This window comes from Boleophthalmus pectinirostris, unplaced genomic scaffold, assembly GCF_026225935.1.
Source record: "Boleophthalmus pectinirostris isolate CB_2022bp ecotype Guang Dong unplaced genomic scaffold, ASM2622593v1 HiC_scaffold_7, whole genome shotgun sequence".
In the NCBI taxonomy this organism is placed as follows: domain Eukaryota; kingdom Metazoa; phylum Chordata; class Actinopteri; order Gobiiformes; family Gobiidae; genus Boleophthalmus; species Boleophthalmus pectinirostris.
The window spans coordinates 39,841,153-39,863,656 of NW_026571473.1; the positions used below are offsets into that span (position 1 = coordinate 39,841,153).

Sequence of the window (22,504 nt, forward strand, 5' to 3'; positions counted from 1 at the left end):
ATAAGAGACATTTGAATGTCAAAAATCTGACCCTGTTTCCTCCGTTAACACTTGACTGGACCAAGATGTAAATGTGTATTTTAAATGTAATTTTGTTTTCAAACTTGTTTTGAAATGTAAAAGTGTTTTGCATTTTCCGGTCACTGTACAAACTGAACCGCACCTGCAGTCCGTTTACACCGAGCGTCAGATTTCCTCACACAAACACAAACAGAAAGGGGCTGAAACAAGTTATTTGATTAATAACAACTGATTGATTATTGAGATAATTGTCAGCTAATTTAGTCATGGAGTAAACTCGAAAAGACGCCCAGAGAAAAGGCAGACAAAGTAGGATTGATTTAAAAAAGGACATTTGTGACTTTTCTGGGGCATTAACTGTGACACACAAACATTTTTGGAGAAACATTTTGTATTTTTAATGGAAAAAACAGTTTCGTTTGTAAATCTCCTCGAGCTGAATCTCTGCAGCTTCATCTGGGACAAATTCAGTAAAAGTGTCAATGACAGGTTTTAGTTTGAGCCTTTATGAACAAACACAATGAAACAAAACCAGACAAAGAGCTGTGGTTAAACCTGGACACCTGTAAAAGTCCCGTCACACCTCGACGATTTCGCCAACATAAGTCAACGTAACAAACTTTCCCTAAAACGCTGGCACACACATCGATGTTTTTTGGGGTTTTTTTTCAATTTTGGGTGTGAAAGTAATGTATTAGTAACTTATTAAGAACGTTGAGACTGCAGATGGAATTGATTGTTTTTACTCGTTGCCAAAAACCTAAATACTGTTTGTGCAAACTCCAAATTAGACGTTCATTCAGTTTACGTTATTTCACGTTGTTGTTTTTTTTCTTCTCTTCGTTAAACATCACACCACAGCCCGGTTTAGTAAACAAAAAAATAGGCTAATGAAATTTAAGACCTTTGTGAAAAAAATCAGACTTGGACAACAGAATTTAAGACTTTTTAAGGCCTTAATTAAAGAACATGAAATTTAAGACCTTTTTAATCCATGTCGTTCGTTCATTTGTTTTTCAATATAAAACCAAAAAGAAGAAAATGATTAAAAAAAACAGTTTTCTTCATTATTTGTCTCCAAAACTAAAATGAAAAAACAGATAATGATTTGGTTTTTCAGTTTTTGATTTTGTGTTTAAATGAAAAATGGAAAAAACGGAGAACGGTCGTTTCCAGTTTACGTGACTTCAGTGACTGTGATGCCGGACTGAACCAGGACTGATCCAGGTCCGGAACCAGACCAGGACCAGAGCGGGACCAGAGCAGACTCCAAGCTTTGACTCCAAGCCTTCGCGGGGTCCACAAGCCTCAGCTTCGAGCTCCGGCCCTGCTGTGGGCTCTGAGCCTCTGGCCTGGTCCCGGTCTGGTCTCAGTCTCAGTCTGGTCCTGGTCTCGTCCCGGCCTGGTCTTGGTCTCAGTCCCGGTCTGGTCCCGGTCTGGACCTGGATCAGTCCTGGTTCAGTCTGTATGTGGTGCAAAAGTCCGACATCATAGTCACGGACGTCACGTAAACAGGAAACGGTCGTTCTCCGTTTTTTCCATTTTTCATTTAAACACAAAATCGAAAACTGAAAAAAAGAATCATTATCCATTTTTTCATTTTGTTTTTTTTTTCTTATTTTTGGTTTTATATTGAAAAACAAATGAACGAACGACACACGGATTCTTTTAAAGACTTTTAAGACCTCGCAGCTGCCCTGAAAACTCATCTATAACTTATCCGACGTACACCAGCGTATTTGCCAGATTTGTCACACGTCGGCACACGCTGGATAAATCGCCGAAGTGTGACGGGGCCACAAGGTTTGTTTAATGTTTCGAAGTGTTCTACAGCAGACAGAGTTGACTCCAAACCCACAGTCGCGTCACAGTGTGGGCGGGGGCATTTCCACACACTCCATCGGTTCAGTCTGGACTGAGGCCACACCCCCGAACCACGAGGCCCCGCCCCCTCCCAGCCCCGTGTAAAAGTGCTCGCTGCTGTGGGACCTCACGTGCACGTCCATGTCGAACTTCTGCGAAAAGGCCTTTTTACACACCGAACAGCTGTAAGGTTTATCTCCAGTGTGGACCTGGATGTGTCGGTTGAGCATCGACATCCGGGCAAAAGACTTCTCGCAGATGGAACAGCTGTAAGGTTTTTCTCCGGTGTGAGTTTTCATGTGCGCCGTGAGGTTTCCCTTCTGGGCAAATGTTTTCATACACACCGAACAGCTGTAAGGTTTCTCTCCCGTGTGAACCCTGATGTGGATCGTTAAATGTAGTTTCGACGCGAATCTCTTCTTACAAACAAAACACTCATATTTCCGCTCCACTCCTCCTCCCGCTCCCGCCGTCCCAGGCTCCGCTCCGCACTTGGATTTGCCGAAAAGACCCGAGTTGTGCGCGGCCGGACTCGCGTCTGTCCTCGGCGTTCGTTCGTTGCGCTCTCCGTGCTCCTCCGTCTCTGTGCGCGCGGTGGAAGCGGCGGCCGGAGCCTCCCAGTCTTCATCGTCGTCCGTGTCAGAGGAGCAGTCGGTTTGCGGATCAGCGCGCGAGGGGAAGTGTCCGTGTGCGCGCGCCGGCTGCTCCTCTTCCTCTCGGGCCTCGGTTTGTCTCGGTCGGAGCAGCGAGGACGGCTCTTCGCTCTTCACACACACGGCGGTGAACTCCGGGAGCGGCTCTTCCTCCTGTTTCACGCTCGGCTCCTCTGCCTCCTCTTTAATCTGTCGACTCTCGGGGGTTTCCTCCGTCGCTCTGGACTGGTTCTGGGTCTGAACAGCTGCAGGAGAGGAGGAGAAAGACGAGAATGAGAAACATTTTAGACGAGCTCAGATGACGTTTTAAGTGACGTTTGTGTGTGTGAAGAAGAGAAACTCAGGTCCAGGACTCGGGGGCCAGTCACAGAGTCTCACCCTGGACTCGTCTTCGGGCCACAGCCAAAGCCGGACGTGGTTTAGTGGTTTTGGCTCCCGACGACCTGAATGTTTCCGGATCAAATCAGAGTCTGAGCTGAAACTGACACTGTGAGAATGTGGAGGAGACGGGTCTAAACCAGGTCTAAACCAGGTCTAAACCAGGTCTAAACCAGGACTAAACCAGGACTAAACCAGGACTAAACCAGGACTAAACCAGGACTATTGATGGTCTAAAGCAGGTCTAAACTCAGACTATATTAGGTCTAGATCTGATCTAAACCAGGATTAAACCAGAAATAAACCAGGTCTTAACTAGGGCTAAACCAAGACTATATCAGAACTATATCAGGACTATTTTAGGTCTAAACTGGGGCCAAAATCAAACTATATCTGGTCTAAACTAGGACTAAACTAGAACTAAACCAGGACTATATATAAGGCTATTTCTGGTCTAAACTGGATCTAAAGTAGGGCAAAACCAAGACTATATCAGGTCTACATCTGGTCTATTTCAGGTCTATTTCTGGTCTAAACCAGGACTAAACTAGAACTAAACCAAGACTATATCAGGTCTACTTCTGGTCTATTTCAGGATGAAACCAGGTCTAAACCAGGACTATATCAGGACCGAACCAGGACTCAACCAGGACTAAACTTGGACTAAAATATGATTATATCAGTTCTAAACCAGGTCTAAACCAGAGGAGCATAAATTTTATTTGTTTAAACAAAATCCATAAACCTGTTCTTCTGTGTTTAGTCTCAGATTAAACCCTGATCCACACGTGAGTCCAGGATCCACAGTGTTTCACTTTTTCACAATTTTATTTAAACCAAAACATCATAACTCGACTGTGTCCCAGTTTAGAAATTTAAAAATCTGTTCACGCCGAATTTAAAGAGATTTTGAGTTTCACTTTTAGATTAAGATTAAATAATTTCTCCTTTAAAAAGTTCTGTTATTGATCCAGTACAGACCCAGAACTTGCTCCAGAACCTGCCCCAGAACCTGCTCCAGAACCTGCTCCAGAACCTGCTCCAGAACCTGCTCCAGAATCTGCCCCAGAACCTGCTCCAGAACCAAAAACACACCCACAGAACCAGGACACGAAGCGTGTGACCCACAGACCGAGTAAAGATCAAGTCCACAGAGTTTGGACTAAACCGGACCTGGACCTGGACCTGATCTGGACCTGATCTGGACCTGATCTGGACCTGATCTGAACCGGGACCTGAGCCAAACCTAGACCGGGACCCGAGCCGGACCTGGACCTGAACCGGACCTGGATCTGGACCTGAACTGGACCTGGACTTGAGCCGGACCTGATCTGGACCTGAGCCGGACCCGGACCTGGAACTGGACCTGAGCCGGACCTAGACCTGATCTGGACACGGACCTGATCCGGACTTGGACCTGGACCTGATCTGGACCTGATCTGGACCCGGACCTGGACCTGAGTTGGACCTGAGCCGGACTCACCCGCCGCGGCGCCGCTCGGGCCCCGCAGAGCCGCGTCCAGGAGCCGCTGGTTCCGTTGGTTTTCTTCTTTGCAGCGGCGCAGTTCTTCTTCATATTCCTCTAAGGTTCTCTCGAGCAGCGCGCAGATTTGCTCCGCGGTCGCAGAGAGTCGCTCCGACACCAGAACCTTCAGAACCTTCAGAACCTCGGACTTCGGACACATTTTACAAACTGTTTTTAGCTTTAGCTTTAGCCCCGAGCTAACGCCGCACAGCTGAGACCCACTTCCGCCGTCACTTCCGCTTTAAGCCCCGCCCACCGTCGTAAAAACACGGATCTAAAATAAAAATGTATTAATTTATTTTTTTATAAACAGTTTTAAATCTTGTATCTATGTTCAAAATTCTGGAGTGGAGGCAAAATTAAGATGAAATAATTAATTTAAAATGATTCACTGACGAGCGAACTTAAACGGTAAAGGTTTAAATCCGTGTGTCGTTCGTTCATTTTTCAAAATAAAACCAAAAATAACGAAAAAAGCAACAAAAATCTTCATTATTTGTCTCCAAAACTAAAATTTAAAAAAAATTAAAAATAAAACCAGATCATGATTCGGGTTTGTGTGTGTGTGTGTGTGTGTTTTTCAGTTGAAAACTGAAAAATAAAATGAATAAATTAATTGAAAAAGAAAAAGGATAACGGACTGAATCAGGATTAAACCAGGTCTAAACCAGGACTAAACCAGGACTAAAACCAAGACTAAACCAGGCCTGAACCAGGACTAAACCAGGTCTGAACCAGGTCTAAACCAGGACTAAACCAGGTCTGAACCAGGTCTAAACCAGGTCTAAACATAGACTAAACCAGGTCTAAACCAGGACTAAACCAGGAACAAACCAGATTTCATTCCAGAGTTAAACAATATTTATTTTATGCTCAGCTACAGAAAATATGCTCAGATTTCTCTTCTGTGCACACAAATATTCCTGAAAGTTTTCTTCTTCCTCCACACGCGCTGAGTTCAGAAATGTGAAATGTAAACTTTTACACTTTTACATGAACAAAAAAAAAACACATTTAGTTTGAAAATGTTCTGGGAAAAAACAGAAAATGAAACTCAGAGTCTAAAAATGTCCAAACCACAAGAATTAGAACAAAAACACAAACATTATAAAACAGAAAACACAAAATAATAGTTCATTTAAAGCTGCTGTCTGGTCCTCTGGGTCGTCCAAAATAATCACAGACGGCAGCTTTAAAAAAAAAAAAAAAAAAAAAAAATTAAAGTTTTTACGAAAGGTCCAACTTTGTCCAAGAAACGAACAACAACAAAATAAAACATGAGATTCTTCATTCGTCCAGGAGCAGAAACAGTGAAGAGAAAGTTTCATCTGGACGAAGGAATCTGTGTCACTCGTTTATTCATTTGTTTTTCAAAATAAAATAAAAAATAAGAAAATGAAAAAAACTAAACTATTTTCTTTATTATTTGTCTCCAAAACCAAAATGAAAAAACAGATAATTAGTTGTTTTTTTTTCAGTTTTCAATTTTGTGTTTAAATGAAAAATGGAAAAAATGGATAACAACAGAGACCAGGACCGGGACTGAGACTGGGACCAGACCAGGACCAGACCAGCAGAAGATCAGGACTGAGACCGGTTCAGGCCTGGTTCAGTTTGTTATCCATTTTTTCCATTTTTCATTTAAACACAAAATTGAAAACTGAAAAAACGGACTAAACCAGGACTGAACCAGGACTAAACCAGGACTAAACCATGATTGAACCAACACTGAATCAGGACTAAACCAGGATTAAACCAGGACTCATCTTGGACTTGAGAGAGAGAACCCAGAGTCTTTTCATTTTGGTTTTGGAGAGAAATAATGAAGAATTTTTTTTTTTTTTTCCATTTTCTTAATTTTAGTTTTATTGTGAAAAACGAGAAAACAAATAACACCCGAATTCTACAGTTTCAAAAACAGTTTTAGTTTCAATCGATTCTTTGTGAAAACTTTGCGTCACGGACCATTTCATGTTCTGTGTCTCAATAAACTTTGTTGTTGCTGTTATTTTTCCAAAAACAACATAAAAAAAAAAAAAAAAAAAAAAAACAGACCAACATTTAAAGCCGAACTGTGGAACATTCCAGAGACGACATCATCACCACCGTGGAGAAAAGCAGGAGTCAGCAGAAAAGTTCCACAGTGCAACTTTAAAGGCTCCCTGCACAACTTCCCTGCTGCTCATCTCCATGGAGATGTTAAAGCTTTCCCTGGAATGTCCCACAGTGCGACTTTAAACACGTCTATCTGCAGCGTTTATTCATTTTGTGTTTTTCTGATTCCTTCTGTGAATAAATTTAATTTTATTTCTTTATAAAAAACTGAATATTTTATTTTTTGACGAGTTGCTCAGACTGAAGATGAATTGATGTTTCGACTAAATGAAAAAGTGAAACTGACGAACAAAAAAAGTCATTTAAAAAACACGTCTAAAACAAAATCAATGCAGCTTTAGTTCAGATACGACTGAAAATGATAAAATAAGTTTATGTTGTGATTCTAATTGAACTGAAACGAACCGATCAGAGTCAAATAAAGAACCGCATGTGGCTCTGGAGCTGCGTGAAGTCGCCCCAATAAAACACAAATCTGCACAAAAACTGCGTCTGTCGTTTGTGCTTCAAAAAGTTTCATTTGTGCTGTTTTAGTTTGGGAAATATTCATGATTCTTTTTACAGGTCAAACTGGAATCAGCAGCTCCAGGAAACTTCAAAATAAAATGACACAAAATGAAGTCAGTCGTTTTTCTGGTAAAAAGTTCAGTTTGTGTGATTTTGGTTCTTAAAATATGAACAGTTTTATTTTTAACAGTTTTATTACAAAACAACAGAAAATTAAACCAAACATTTGTATTTGGTTTGTGTTGTTTTGTGTGACTGTTTCATTTGAGTGAGTTTGTTTCTAAAATTATTCATTATTATTTTTGTGTAAATTATATTTTGGTTATTTCTGTTCAACTGACGACGGCGACTTTAACAAAACTCCACAAAACCAGTGAAGATCGCAAAAACAGTTGTTGTGTCCTTAGGCCAGACACTTCCCCCACATTGTCCAGTAAGAAAGTGGAGTGTGTGAGTGGTGAAGGTCGGAGGGGCCGATGGTGCAGATCGGCAGCCTCGCTTCTGTCAGTCTGTCCCAGGGCAGCTGTGGCTACAGAAGTATTTTACACCACAGAGTGTGGAGAGAAGAAGAATGATCTGTAAAGCGTCTGAGTGTCCTGAAAGGCGTTATAGAGGTTTTGCACCGTCATGTGACCCTACAGCAACGATACCTACGCCGCCATGACACCAGACACACTATGTCACTGACTTCAGCAGCATCAGAGAAACATGGGCAGGTTTTGTTGTGTATTTTGTTGTTCTAGACACAATGAAATGGATAAAACGAATCGTTTCTTCACTGTTCCTCTGGAAATGACTCATCAGGATCAAACAAGGGAATTATCGAAAAAAAGACGCGGATTATGTCTAGAGAACATAAACCACGAAGAGATTTCCAATGGTCCCATCAAGACACCTCAAGTTTCATCAAGGTATTTACTATTTAAATTGTTTCAAAGTTTATTTAATGAAAGAAGCACATTTACTGAACTAAAATGTCATTAATTTATGGAGGAAAACCTGCACTAGTTTATGATTCAACGAACCCACACTGGCTCCTGTGATCAACACGACGCACGAGTCGAAGAGTCTGTGAGTCGAACCTCGAAAGAATCGACCATGAAAAGATCCTCGCGACGTTACAAAGATCCACTCACAAAAAGAGATTAATTCTAGAAGACAAAGTTGTGGATAAACAAGACAATAAAGAAAACATGGTCCTACGACGAGTGACATGTTTATATGTGCTGGAACATACAGTTTCTACTCACACTCACACTGCAAATGTTTTCTTTTTACATTTTAGTTCAGTAAATGTGCTTCTCTCATTAAATAAACTATGAAACTATTTAAATAGTAAATATCTTGATGAAAGTGACGTGAGTGTGTCTTGATGGAACCATAGGAAATCTCTTCGTGGTTTATGTTTCTAGACATAATTCCCGTTTTTTTTTCCCTTGTTTGATCCTGATGAGTCATTTCCAGAGTAAGAGTGAAGAAATGAATCGTTTTATCCCTTTCAGAGCGTCTAGAACAACAAAATACACAACAAAACCTGCCCATGTTTCTCCAACGCTGCTGAAGTCAGTGACATAGTGACATAGTGTTGCCCGGTGTCATGGCGGCGTAGGTACTGTTGCTATAGGGACACGTGACGGTGCAAAGACTCTATATAAATGCAATGATTAATTAATTATTAAGAGAAACGACCTGAGCCTGTGAAAAACTCTATTATTCTATAAAATATGAATCTGAATCACGTTCCTAAAGACTGATACAGACTTTTCCACAGCCTCAGGTCGTTTCTCTTCGTTATAAGCGTATCGTATCGTAATAAGTCGTTGTCATCAGTTGAGCGGAAATGACGTAATATTATTTCAGCAAAAATAATAATCAATCATTTGGTAACACTTTATAATAACTACACCTTATTCAGCCTTAATAAAGCATGAACAAAGACTTAATGATTCACGCTTTGTAACTACTTAATTACTACCTGAATTAGCACTTGCACTTAATTTACCTGTGCTGTAAATAGTTACTCATAATTATTTCATACTTAATTACTCATGAACTAACCATTTGAGCATTTATTAATCATTAGTAAACTATGAGAGAATATTTACTAATAATACAATACAATGATCATTCAGGCAGCTGTTATCTGTTAGTTTAGTCTTTTTGAGAGCTTTTCTAAAGTGAAGACAAATTATCCTTTATTAAGCATTTACTAAGCGTGAATCATTCTTAATTAAGTCTTTGTTCATGCTTTATTAAGGCTAAATAATGTGTAGTTATTATAAAGTGTTACCCATCATTTTAGTATTAGTAATACACTAGCACAAATGAAAACTGTCACAGCACAAACAAAATACAAACATTCCGTATCATTTTCTGTCTGTTTTGAGGCTGGACCACGACATAAATTCATCGAATTCTGATCACGATTTTGATTTGTGTGTTCAAACGATCTCCAAACTCATATAATCGAGTTGAAATGATTTAACCTTAACAAAGTTTATTTTGAGATATTTTTTTATATAAATAAGTACATTTATTTAATTGTTTAAATCTAGAGATTGTAGAAGAGCTGGATATAAAGTTTATTTTGGACACATTTATGTTTTTTTTTATGTTTAATTTCATGTTCAAAGTTTATTTGAATCATTTTGTGTGTGTTTTATACATCACAAAACTGCTCTAAGGTTCAAAATTTAGTCCTGGTTTAGTCCTGGTTTAGTCCGATATTTAGTTTCAATTTGAAAGTTTTGCGTAAATTATCAATAACAAAGTGTGTGTTTTGGGGGTTTTTTTGAGAGAAATGCTGAATAAATGCATCATGTAACTAAAAAATAATCGTTTGAATAATAAGTTATTTCAGTATTGACCAAAATAATCATTATATTGATTTTTTCCATAATTGAGCAGCTCTAGGACGACGTCATCGACCCAAAATAAAAAGTTAATATTTTAAGAACCAGAATCACACAAATCAAACTTTTTACAGCACAAATGATTGAGTATTTTGAAGCTTCCTGGCCCAAATTTGACCTATAAAAGAATCGTTAACATCTCCAAAACTAAATCAGCACAAACGACAGACGTAGTTTTTGTGCGGTTTTGCAGTTCAGCTCGGCTCCGGTCGGCGGCGTCTACGTGTGGATGGCCATGTGTTTGCGGATGTCGCTCTTCTGCACGAAGCGCTGGGGGCAGACGGGGCAGCGGAACGGCTTCTCCCCGGTGTGAGAGCGCACGTGCCGGTTCAGGTTGGACTTCTGGATGAAGGTCTTGGGGCACATGGGACACCTGTAGGGCCTGTCCCCCGTGTGCAGCCTCATGTGCGACACCAGACAGTTCCTCTGCTTGAACGCCGTGTTGCAGACCATGCAGCTGAATAGCACCTGGCCCGTGTGCGCCGCCATGTGCGTGCGCAGGTCGTCGTTGCGCCGGTAGCTCTTCAGGCAGATGTGGCACGTGAACGGCTTCTCGTCGGTGTGCACGGCCATGTGAAGCCTCACGTTGTATTTCTGCGAGAAGCACTTGTTGCAGACGGGACAGCTGAAAGGTTTGTCCCCCGTGTGGACGATCATGTGCCTCTTGAGCCGCGTTTTCGTGGTGAAGACGCGGTGGCACACGGAGCAGCGGTGGTCCGGCGCCGACGGGCTGGCGACGGGCGTGTTCTTCATCAGCGTGGCTTGGGTGTAGTCCTCTCCGTTCAAAGCGTCCACAACCGGAGCTTCGTCCTTCTGCTCGTTCGCTTCGCTTTCCTCGTTCATTTCGCCGTGATCGTCTCCTCCCTCCATCACCATGTCTCTTCTTGGTCTCCTCGCCGCCTCTTTCTCGTGACTTTCCATGTGCTTCTTCAACGCGACCTGCCTCTTGAACCTCTTCTCGCAAACGGAACACCTGAAAGTCTCCTCGTGCTGAGCTACGCTGCTTTCTTCCGGTTCTGTCTTGTGAAACTCCGCCTCTCGCCGCTGCTCCTCCTCCTCCTCCTGCGCTCCCGTCTGCGTCGTCCTCGCCCGCTCCGTTCGACTCCGCTCTTCTTCCTCTTCCTGATGAGCCTCCATGTGTCTCTTGAACAGATACTGCTGCGTGAACGTCTTCTCGCACACCGAACAGCTGAAGGGCTTCTCTCCCGTGTGAAGGACCATGTGTCGGAGCAGGTTGAACTGAGGACCTTTGAGGACTTTGCTGCAGACGGAGCACTGGTGTTTGGACTTGCGTTTCAGCGAGCTCAACGCGGCGCCGCTCCTCCTCCTCCGCTTCCGCAGCTTCGTGGGTCCGGACGCGGCGCCGTCGGAGATCTGCTCCGAAGGTTCCTCATTCGCCTCGGTTCGCCCGGGATCCTCTTCCTCTTCGACCTCGGCGTCCAGCTCTCGGGCCGAGCAGCTGAATGGACTCTCCGTGACGTCGTAGCTCTCGTTCGGTTCGTCGGCGTCGGAGTGAAGGTCCACGGGAGTCTCCTCGGCTCCTCCCTCGTCCTCTGGTTCCTCGTCTGGTTCCTCGTCCTCTGGTTCCTCGTCCGGTTCCTCGTCTGGTTCCTCATCCTCTGGCTCCTCGTCCGGTTCCTCCTCCGTCTGGATCTCCTCTGATGGAGTTTGTGGAGCAGTAAATACAGAGTTTGTGAAGCGAGACGACCAGTTGGAGTTTTCGTTGGGACTCTCGTAAACCTCTTCCGTCTGTACACCTGTAAGACAAAAATAAAGAACTTTACTTGTTATTCCTGACATTTCGACACAAAATACCGATTCTGACCCCACGATGAAAATAAAAACGCTCTTTTTTTTAAAACATAGAATTTTCTTTTCTATTCCCATGTGTCTTTATATCTGTGTGATCCTTCAGTGGTCCAGGTCTAGTCCAGGTCTAGTCCAGGTCCAAACCCAGGTCTAAACCCAGGTCCAAACCCAGGTCTAAACCAAGTCTAAACCAAGTCTAAACCAGGTCTAAACCAGGTCTAAACGCGGTCCAAACATGGTCTATAACATGGTCTAAACCAGGACTAAACCAGGACTAAACTGGATCAAACCAGGTCTAAAACCAGGTCTAAAACCAGTTCTAAAACCAGGACTAAAACCAGGACTAAAACCAGGACTAAAACCAGGACTAAAACCAGGACTAAAACCAGGACTAAACTGGATCAAAACCAGGTCCAAACATGGTCTAAAACAGGATTAAACCAGGTCCAAACCCGGTCTAAACCAGGTCTAAACCAGGTCCATGGGTGTGTACTAGTCTCTTGTTCTGACCCAGCTCCAGATTGTTCTAAAGACATTCAGGAAACGTTCTAAAGGTTCTGCTCTGTCCTGAAAACAGGACTTTTTTAGGATCCAGACATGAGAAAAATGAGGATCTAGTTTTGATTCTAATTTTGGGATCAGTTAGAATCTGATTGTCAATATTTTCAACAAAATTTATTTAATCTGAAACACAGAAATTCTCTGATAAGACCGGGTCTGGACCTGGTTTAGACCACATTTAGACCACATTTAGACCTGGTTTAGACCACTTTTAGACCTGGTTTAGACCACGTTTAGACCACTTTTAGACCTGGTTTAGACCATTTTTAGACTGGTTTAGACCACTTTTAGACCTGGTTTAGACCACTTTTAGACCTGGTTTAGACCACTTTTAGACCTGGTTTAGACCTGGTTTAGACCACGTTTAGACCACGTTTAGACCACGTTTAGACCACGTTTAGACCAGTTTAGACCTGGTTTAGACGGTTTAGACCAGGTTTAGACCAGGTTTAGACCAGGTTTAGACCAGGTTTAGACCAGGTTTAGACCAGGTTCAGTCCTGGTTCAGTCCTGGTTCAGTCCTGGTTTAGACCACGTTTGGACCACGTTTGGACCACGTTTGGACCACGTTTGGACCACGTTTGGACCACGTTTGGACCACGTTTGGACCTGGTTTAGTCCTGGTTTAGTCCTGATGTAGTCCTGGTTTAGATGAGATTTATCAAAATAGAGACACTGGGACATTTCTTGTATAAAACTTGGACAAATCACAGTTTTTTTTTTTAAATAAATCTGCAGGGACAGGGGGGACAGGGGGTCAGGACTGGGACTGTCCCGGGTCCCTCGGGTCCCTCTGGTCCCTCTGGTCCTTAAACCCAGAACAGTCCGGTCTTGGTCCCGCTCCTCTCGGGGATCAGCGTCCGGAGTCTGGACCCACCTGCGCTGCGGACTCCCGGGCCCTGGAGCTCCGGGTTCCTCTGGTTCCTCTGGTTCCTCTTGTTCCTCTGGTTCCTCTGGTTCTCCTCTCTGGAGCGGCGCAGTTCTTCTTCATATTCCGCTATCGTCGTCTCCACCAGAGCAAAAATCTCGTCCGCGGCCGCAGAGAGTCTCTCCGTGACGAGGGCGCGCAGGGCCGGAGCCTTCGACATGTCCGCGGAGGTTTCCTGGAGGTTCTTCTGGAGATGTTCGGAGTTTTTTTTGGAGGTTTTTTTTCAGGTTCTGGATGTTTAAACTTTAACTGAGGCCGAAGCACGAGCCGCGAGCGCGCGTGTCCTTCCGGATGTGGGCTGTAATGGCGGCGCGCGGGGCCGGGACGTGGCGCCACGTGGTGGAGCGGAGAAGAACTGCAGGTCCCGACAGGTCTGAGGTCCTGGTTTAGACCTGGTTTAGTTTTGGTTTGGATCTGGTTTACTCCTGGTTTAGTTCTGGTTTAGTCCTGGTTTAGTTTTGGTTTGGATCTGGTTTAGTCCTGGTTTAGTCCTGGTTTATACCTGATTTAGTTCTGGTTTAGTCCTGGTTTAGTCCTGGTTTAGACCTGGTTTAGATCTAGTTTAGAGCTGGTTTAGTCCTGGTTTAGACCTGGTTTAGACCTAGTTTAGTCCTGGTTTAGATCTAGTTTGGATCTTGTTTAGTCCTGGTTTAGTCCTGGTTTAGACCTGATTTAGTCCTGGTTTAGTCCTGGTTTAGACCTGGTTTAGATCTAGTTTAGACCTGGTTTAGTCCTGGTTTAGTCCTGGTTTAGACCTGATTTAGTCTCTGGTTTAGTCCTGGTTTAGTCCTGGTTTAGTCCTGGTTTAGACCTGGTTTAGTCCTGGTTTAGTCCTGGTTTAGACCTGGTTTAGATCTAGTTTGGATCTGGTTTAGTCCTGGTTTAGTCCTGGTTTAGACCTGATTTAGTTCTAGTTTAGTCCTGGTTTAGTCCTGGTTTAGACCTGGTTTAGTCCTGGTTTAGACCTGGTTTAGACCTGGTTTAGATCTAGTTTAGATCTGGTTTAGTCCTGGTTTAGACCTGGTTTAGATATAGTTTAGATCTGGTTTAGTCCTGGTTTAGACCTGGTTTAGACCTGGTTTAGACCTGATTTAGTCCTGGTTTAGTCCTGGTTTAGACCTGATTTAGTCCTGGTTTAGTCCTGGTTTAGATCTAGTTTAGACCTGGTTTAGACCTGGTTTAGTCCTGGTTTAGACCTGGTTTAGACCTGGTTTAGACCTGGTTTAGTTCTGGTTTAGCCCAAAATGTGAAACCAGGAAAATCCCTCTGTTTAATCCATTTATTTCAACAAAGTAACTGTAATCCAATTACCACTCACTGAAACAGTAACTGTAACTGAATACAGTTACTCATCATTTGTACTCTGATTACTCTGGTACATGTAATCTGTTACTCCCCGACACTGGCCACATCAATGAGGGAAGTGTCGGCCCCAAACTCTCTCACCTCAGTCTTTTCTTCTTTTTACCAGTGGGTGAGTAAATCTGTCAATCATCTGCAGACCAATGAGAAGAGAGAACATGTCTTTAAACACGCGTCCAAGTGGGAGCAGCAGATCCCTGACCATTTGACTCTTACACTGTTTACACTTATTTCTTTATTTGAAAAGGGAAAGCACATGTTTTGTTTTTTAAATAAGGACAATAGAATATAACATTTAACAAACTACGATAATCAACATAAAAACAAAACAACAAATGAAGCAAATGAAGTCTGAAAATCGCTCTTGTTCACGCTGATTTTGTTCTAAACGTTTGAACCTTGGGTAACTTTGTGTGTGGAGTTTTCTTTATCTTTAATTGTAAAAAAATAATAATAATAATAAAGTCCACATGAGTATTGTTTTATCTTTGTAACAACATTTGGACAGAACTAATCAACATATTGTCACAGGAGTCAGATCATGATTTGATTTTTATTGGATATTTGTCAAATAAAAACAACAACAAAAAAGACAAAGGCATGAAAATATACTTGATGATTTTCAGGTAAAAACAGAGAGGAATTTATTTTAAATATTTTATTTTATTCATTTTTGTTTGATATCTTCCTGATGTTCTTTTCTCCAACAAGAGAACATCCGCCGCTCTGTGTCAAGTAAAAACAGCTCCACATGACGTCTCCTCTTCATCAGATGAAGGTCGCCCGGTGCAGAGGAGACATTTGCTCTCATTAAACACCTTCACCAAAGAACTTCTGCTCTGTTCCGCTCCTCCCCATCGGATGAAGAACATCCGGTGCAGAGGAGCATGTTCCAGGCGGTGTTTACTGTGGGGCTCGGTCTACTGCCCCCTACAGGACCTGTGTGGAGCTAGCGCCCCCTACAGGACCTGTGTGGAGCTAGCGCCCCCTACAGGACCTGTGTGGAGCTAGCGCCCCCTACAGGACCTGCAGAAAATGCGGCGCAGTGTTCGGCAGAAGGAGCTGAGTTTGCTCCTGCTCCTCTGTGGCGTCTCCAGGTGTCTCCGGATGGTGTCCATCGTGGTCTGTAAAAACTCATCCTTGTTGATGAAGCCCTTGAATCTAACTAATTTCTTTGTGGAGCCTGTGCACAGGTCTTTGTACACGGCCTCCGCCACTTCCACGATGTTCTCTCTGTCAGGTCTCACCCTCACGTTCCATTCGGACATGTTTGACTGCAGCAGCTCAACCAGTTTGATGAACATGGAGCACATTTCAAACAGGTCTTTGGTCTGAAGGACGCGCTTGTTCACCTCATGGGTCAGGCCCCAGATATGTTCTGCCTCCCACTCACTCTGAGAATGTCCAGGAGAACCTTGGGGACTTGTGTGCTGATTCCTCTGTACACTGCACGGGTGACAGGACAAGAGCTTATCCAGATTCGGCTCTGAAACTTTCTGCTTCTTCCACCTTTTGCGCTGGACACAAGGTGCACAGCTCTGAACCAGTTTCTCTTGAAGCCCACTCTGCTGGACCCTCTCCCTCTTCATCTCCTTCAGAGATGTAGTGGCCTCTTCAGCTGTGTCAGGAACAGGAGAAGGTAAAGTGTCCTGAGGTGTTGAGCGAACACGTGAGTTTAGTGTGTCCTGAGAAGTTGAGGGACCATTAGACGTTTCCTCTTCAGGGGAGAGTGTCTGATCACGCGGCCGACAGCAGCACTGCATGAATTCTCTGTCCGTGCTGATGATGGCGTGGTGCGTGATTTTTGGCGTGATGTAGGTTTGCCCCTGCTTTACCACTGGTTTGTCCTCCTGGAAACTGATGCAGGACATGGCCGAGTTGACTCTGGAGGTCACCTCACTGCTCATCATCTCCAGAACCTCCTCAATGGACTGAGTCTCTCCTGAGGTCCTGAAGAAGCACTTGAAGCACACCTGCTCAACACCTTGGGTAACATGGTCCACTAAAACCTTCAGTATTTCCTTGGAGGAAACAATGATCATCTGCATGAACATGTTCTTCATCATGTCTCTGGCCTCCTGTGACGACAGGTCCACACTCTGCACGTTCTCCCAGAAGGAGTCAAACACAGGTTGGATTTTGTCTGCAGAGACGATCGGTGCGGCGTAATCCAGGGGGGAACTGCCACAGCTTTGGGCGTCCGTGGACTGGGGCGATGAAGGTCGAGAGCGAGGGGCGTATCTCCTCAGCTCGTTCAGGCTTTCAGTGTCTGACAGCCCACGTCTGCGTCCCGTCCTGCTCCTCGACAACTCGTCAGGCTGTGGTTCGACTGAAGGAGTCCGGCTTCGTCAGATCTCCTCAGACATTCGCCTCATCTCCTCCGGGGTAAATCCTACACTGTCTTTGGGCTGTGGTTCGACTAAACCAGAACTAAACCAGAACTAAAACAGATCTAAACCAGGTCTAAACCAGGTCTAAAACAGATCTAAACCAGGTCTAAACCAGAACTAAAACAGATCTAAACCAGAACTAAACCAGAACTAAAACAGATCTAAACCAGGACTAAACCAGAACTAAAACAGATCTAAACCAGAACTAAACCAGAACTAAAACAAACGAACTAAACCAGAACTAAAACAGATCTAAACCAGGACTAAACCAGAACTAAAACAGATCTAAACCAGAACTAAACCAGAACTAAAACAGGTCTAAACCAGGACTAAACCAGAACTAAAACAGATCTAAAACAGATCTAAACCAGGTCTAAAACAGATCTAAAAACCAGGACTAAACCAGGACTAAAACCAGGTCTAAACCAGGACTAAACTAATACAATACGACAGTAACAGTAGTGTTTACATCATCGTGATCATATAATCGTCACATATAAATAATTTCTTTGTCAATAATATTTTTAATCTGGTCAAGTAAAAACTGAACAAACAAGAATTTTCAGGATGTGGTTGGTTCATTCATGTCGTTTTAAAAAACACGACAATATCAAGTAATCCAAAGTATTCAGATTACATTACTCACTTGAAGTAATTTAATGGATTATGTTACAAACTACATTTTGGGGTGAGTAATCTGTAATCTGTAGGGGATTACATTTTAAAAGTAAACTTCCCAACACTGTAAATGAACGAAACAACATGTAACTGGAAGAGGAGCAAATCAACCCAAATAAAATCAAATTAATTAACATGAATTTACTGAAAAAAATATTTTTAAAAAATATTTATGCTAAATATTGATTTTAAAATATTTTACTATATGTTATAAAACATGGATCCTGGTTTAGACCTGATTTAGTCCTGGTTTAGTCCTGGTTTAGACCTGGTTTAGTCCTGTTTAGTCCTGGTTTAGTTCTGGTTTAGTCCTGTTTAGTCCTGGTTTAGTTCTGGTTTAGTCCTGTTTAGTCCTGGTTTAGACCTGGTTTAGTCCTGTTTAGTCCTGGTTTAGTCCTGTTTAGTCCTGGTTTAGTCCTGGTTTAGTCCTTGAGTTTCCATGGTAACGGGAATCATTCAGACTCAAACTTTAAACTTTCAGCGGCACAGGAGCTCAGTGCGCATGCGCGAGTGCGGGGACCGGAAGAAGCCGGAGAGTGAAAAGTGTTTTGTTTTTTGTGTTTTGTGTTTTGGTGAAACGCGGCGCTTTTCTGACTCTTTGTGTTTCAGAAAAGAAAAGAAATAAAAGAAAAATTTAAAAAAAAAAAGGACAAATGTCTAAAGTCCTGGTCCTGAGGGCGCGAGTCACGGAGAGACTCTCTGCGGCCGCGGACGAGATCTTTGCTCTGGTGGAGACGACGATAGCGGAATATGAAGAAGAACTGCGCCGCTCCAGAGAGGAGAACCAGAGGAACCTGAAGGACCTGAGGGACCCGCGGGACCAGGACTCGGCTCTGGGGCCTCAGGTCCGGGGACTCGGCGCAGGTGAGGTTCTGTTCCGTGCGCGAGGTTCGGACACGTGGTGTGTTCGAGCTCACGTGAGGCCTAAAGGAGCCGCGCGCGGGGTTCTGTGTGGGGGTTCTGAGACCAAGACCCGGACCAGACCCGGACCAGAGCGGGACTGAGACTGAGACCCCGACCAGACTGAGACTGAGACCCCGACCAGACTGAGACTGAGACCCCGACCAGACTGGGACTGAGACCAGGACCAGACTGGGACCAGAGTGGGACCAGACTGAGAAGAGACCGAGACCGGACTGGGACTGGGACTGGGACTGGGACCGGGACTGAGACTGAGACCAGGACCAGACCGAGACTGGTACCAGAGCTGGACCAGACCAAGACCGAGACCCGGACCAGACTGGGACTGAGACTGAGACCAGGACCAGACCGGGAGTGAGACTGAGATCAGAGCAGGACTGATACTGAGACATGGACCAGACTGAGACCAGAGCAGGACTGGGACTGAGACCGGGACCAGACTGAGACCAGACCGGGACTGAGACCGAGACCAGAGCAAGACCGGACCGGGACTGGGACCAGGACTGAGACCGGTACTGAGACCTGGACCAGACCGAGACCAGAGCAGGACTAAGACCGGGACTGAGACCGGGACTGAGACCGGGACTGAGACCGGGACTGAGACCGGGACTGAGACCGGGACTGAGACCGGGACTGAGACCGGGACCAGACTAAAGTAGAGGGGCTCAAAGTCTGGTTCTGGTGTTGTATGACATCGTCTCGTTTCCACGGCAACAGTGAGCGTCTCGTCTGTGTGACGAGCCCCTCCCCTTTGGGAATCTGTGCATCAACAACAGTTTGGCCTTTTCACGCCGCTCAAACACTCAGAACTTTATTGGTTTAGTCCTGGTTTTGACAAAAAATAGTCTTCCTGGTTTAGATCAGATATAGACCTAATATAGTCTGAGTTTAGTCCTGGTTTAGACCTGGTTTAGTCCTGGTTTAGACCTGGTTTAGTCCTGGTTCAGTCCTGGTTTAGACCTGGTTTAGTCCTGGTTCAGTCCTGGTTCAGACCTGGTTTAGACCTGGTTTAGACCTGGTTTAGTCCTGGTTCAGTCCTGGTTCAGACCTGGTTCAGTCCTGGTTCAGTCCTGGTTCAGACCTGGTTCAGTCCTGGTTCAGTCCTGGTTCAGACCTGGTTTAGTCCTGGTTTAGTCCTGGTTTAGTCCTGGTTTAGTCCTGGTTTAGTCCTGGTTTAGTCTGGTTTAGTCCTGGTTTAGTCCTGTGTCCATTCTCACAGCGTCAGTTTCAGCTCAGACTCTGATTTGATCCGGAGACTTTCAGGTCGTCGGGAGCAAAAACCAAAACCACTAAACCACGTCCGGCTTTGGCTGTGGCCCGAAGACGAGTCCAGGGTGAGACTCTGTGACCGGCCCCCGAGTCCTGGACCTGAGTTTCTCTTCTTCACACACACAAACGTCACTTAAAACGTCGTCTGAGCTCGTCTAAAATGTTTCTCATTCTCGTCTTTCTCCTCCTTCTCTCCTGCAGCTGTTCAGACCCAGAACCAGTCCAGAGCGACGGAGGAAACCCCCGAGAGTCGACAGATTAAAGAGGAGGCAGAGGAGCCGAGCGTGAAACAGGAGGAAGAGCCGCTCCCGGAGTTCACCGCCGTGTGTGTGAAGAGCGAAGAGCCGTCCTCGCTGCTCCGACCGAGACAAACCGAGGCCCGAGAGGAAGAGGAGCGGCCGGCGCACGCACACGGACACTTCCCCTCGCGCGCCGACCCGCAAACCGACTGCTCCTCTGACACGGACGACGACGAAGATTGGGAGGCTCCGGCTGCCGCTTCCGCCGCGCGCACGGAGACGGAGGAGCACGGAGAGCGCAACGAACGAACGCCGAGGACAGACGCGAGTCCGGCCGCGCACAACTCGGGTCTTTTCGGCGAATCCCACGAGCCCGGAGGCGCAGAGGGAGCCCTGTCCGGGACCGACGAAGAGCGAGGAGGGGAGCTTGTGTGTCCGTTTTGTCTCAAGAGCTTCACGAGCGAAGAGAGCTACGAGATACACATCAGCGTCCACACCGGCGTCAAACCTTACAGCTGTTCGGTCTGCGACAAAACCTTTAGCACGAAGGGGAACCGCCACACGCACATGAAGATCCACCGGGGGGAGAAACCGCACAGCTGCTTAATCTGCGTCCGAGCGTTTACGTCCAGCTCCGCGCTCAAAGTCCACATGCGGTGTCACACGGGCGAGAGACCTTACAGGTGCTCGGTCTGCGACAAAACCTTCGGACATAAGACGGCGCTGAACGACCACATGAGGACGCACACGGGGGACAAACCTTACAGCTGCTCCATCTGTAAGAAAGAGTTCACGAAAAAGGGCAACTGCGATTCGCACATGAGGAGGCACCGAGGGGAGAAACCTTACAGCTGTTTAATCTGCGACAAAAGCTTCGCCGTGAGCTCCGCCCTCAACGTCCACATGAGGACTCACACGGGAGAGAAACCTTACAGCTGTCCCACCTGCACCAAAGCGTTCGTGTGCAGGTCGGCACTGAACGTGCACATCCGAACGCACACGGGGGAGAGGCCTTACAGCTGTCCCATCTGCGAGAGGAAGTTCGTGCGGAAGGGACACCTGGAGGAGCACGCGAGGACGCACGCCGCCGCCGAGGGACCCTTTGGCTGTCCGCTCTGCGAGAAGAGCTTCATCCAAACGTGTGAACTTCAAAAACACGTCGAGGAAAGTCACACAGATCCTGCGGCTGTTCAGAGCGGGACGGGGTCATCGGGACCTGCTGCTGTTCTGCCTTAAACACCGACACAAAGACCTTACAGCTGTTAGACGACGTTCGATCTGCAGAATGAACTGATACAAATCTGATTTTTTTTTTTTTTTTTTTTTTTTTTGGTCCCTCTGCTCCTGTTTCTGATCTTTTCATGACAGTCCGATTTTTTTCGAATGTGACCCAGGACACTTAGTTTACGTTCAGACTGCAGGGATTAATGCTCAGTTCAGATTTTTTTTTTTTTTATTTATTTTTTTGTGAGGTTGTTGACATTTTCAGTTTTCCAGTTTTTACTTTGTCGACGTGTTTCTGCTGCTGCTTCATCACATCTGTCCCCGGTGTGAATGAACGAACAGATCCTCCCACAAATATGAAAGAACTCGTTAAACTCATTAAACTCGTTAAACTCGTTAAACTCACTTTTCCTTCACTGACGAAACTCTGAGTCTGACGAGTCGGACGATGAAAGTGACCAGAAAGTTCAGACTGAAGTCACATGTAAAAAGACCAAACCAGGACTAAACCAGGACTAAACTAAGACTAAACCAGGACTAGATCAGTCCCAGTCCTAGTCTCAGTCCTGATCTTGCCCCGGTTTGGTCCCACTCTGGACCAGATCCTGGTCCTGGTTTCAATCCTTGTCTCTGTTCTGGTCTGGTCCCGGTCTCAGTCCTCATTTCCTGGTTTAGTCCTGGTCTAGTCCTGGCTTTAGTTCTGGTTTAGACCTGGTCTAGTCCTGGTCTAGTCCTGGTTTTAGTTCTGGTTTAGACCTGGTCTAGTCCTAGTCCTGGTCTACTCCTGGTTCAGTCCTGGTTTAGACCTGGTTTAGTCCTGGTTTAGTCCTGGTTCAGTCCTGATTTAGACCTGGTCTAATCCTGGTTTAGTCCTGGTTTAGTCCTGGATTACTCCTGGTTTAGTCCTGGTTTAGTCCTGGATTAGACCTGGTTCAGTCCTGGTTTAGTCCTGGTCTAGTCCTGGTTTTAGTTCTGGTTTAGACCTGGTCTAGTCCTGGTCTAGTCCTGGTTTTAGTTCTGGTTTAGACCTGGTCTAGTCCTGGTCTAGTCCTGGTTTAGTCCTGGTTCAGTCCTGGTTTAGACCTGGTTTAGTCCTGGTTTAGTCCTGGTTCAGTCCTGATTTAGACCTGGTCTAATCCTGGTTTAGTC

At 45.0% G+C, this 22,504-nt stretch overlaps 3 protein-coding genes across 3 annotated transcripts; 1 reads left to right on the forward strand and 2 right to left on the reverse strand.

Moving 5' to 3' along the window:
• Positions 1–419: 419 nt before the first annotated feature.
• LOC129412123 (zinc finger protein 771-like) lies at positions 420–4,666 on the reverse strand. Its single transcript, XM_055165186.1, has 2 exons — positions 4,399–4,666; positions 420–2,782 (listed from the first exon to the last, which is right to left on the reverse strand). The coding sequence occupies exons 1-2, from the start codon at positions 4,598–4,600 to the stop codon at positions 1,887–1,889; spliced, it is 1,098 nt and encodes a 365-aa protein (XP_055021161.1). The 5' UTR covers positions 4,601–4,666; the 3' UTR covers positions 420–1,886.
• A 612-nt stretch (positions 4,667–5,278) lies between these two features.
• LOC110168547 (zinc finger protein 629-like) lies at positions 5,279–13,565 on the reverse strand. Its single transcript, XM_020933983.2, has 2 exons — positions 13,222–13,565; positions 5,279–11,731 (listed from the first exon to the last, which is right to left on the reverse strand). The coding sequence occupies exons 1-2, from the start codon at positions 13,430–13,432 to the stop codon at positions 10,194–10,196; spliced, it is 1,749 nt and encodes a 582-aa protein (XP_020789642.2). The 5' UTR covers positions 13,433–13,565; the 3' UTR covers positions 5,279–10,193.
• A 4,474-nt stretch (positions 13,566–18,039) lies between these two features.
• On the forward strand, positions 18,040–22,504 carry LOC110168549 (zinc finger and SCAN domain-containing protein 2-like). The gene is made up of 2 exons (XM_020933986.2): positions 18,040–18,566; positions 20,094–22,504. The coding sequence occupies exons 1-2, from the start codon at positions 18,356–18,358 to the stop codon at positions 21,365–21,367; spliced, it is 1,485 nt and encodes a 494-aa protein (XP_020789645.2). The 5' UTR covers positions 18,040–18,355; the 3' UTR covers positions 21,368–22,504.

Excerpts from the sequence above, each read along its gene's own strand:
- LOC129412123 (XM_055165186.1), bottom strand. The coding sequence starts at position 4,600 with ATGTGTCCGAAGTCCGAGGTTCTGAAGGTTCTGAAGGTTCTGGTGTCG. Across the intron at positions 2,783-4,398 it reads CCCGAGCGGCGCCGCGGCGG|CTGTTCAGACCCAGAACCAG; the intron begins GTGAGTCCGGCT and ends CCTCTCCTGCAG.
- LOC110168547 (XM_020933983.2), bottom strand. The coding sequence starts at position 13,432 with ATGTCGAAGGCTCCGGCCCTGCGCGCCCTCGTCACGGAGAGACTCTCT. Across the intron at positions 11,732-13,221 it reads CCCGGGAGTCCGCAGCGCAG|GTGTACAGACGGAAGAGGTT; the intron begins GTGGGTCCAGAC and ends TTTGTCTTACAG.
- LOC110168549 (XM_020933986.2), top strand. The coding sequence starts at position 18,356 with ATGTCTAAAGTCCTGGTCCTGAGGGCGCGAGTCACGGAGAGACTCTCT. Across the intron at positions 18,567-20,093 it reads GGTCCGGGGACTCGGCGCAG|CTGTTCAGACCCAGAACCAG; the intron begins GTGAGGTTCTGT and ends TCTCTCCTGCAG.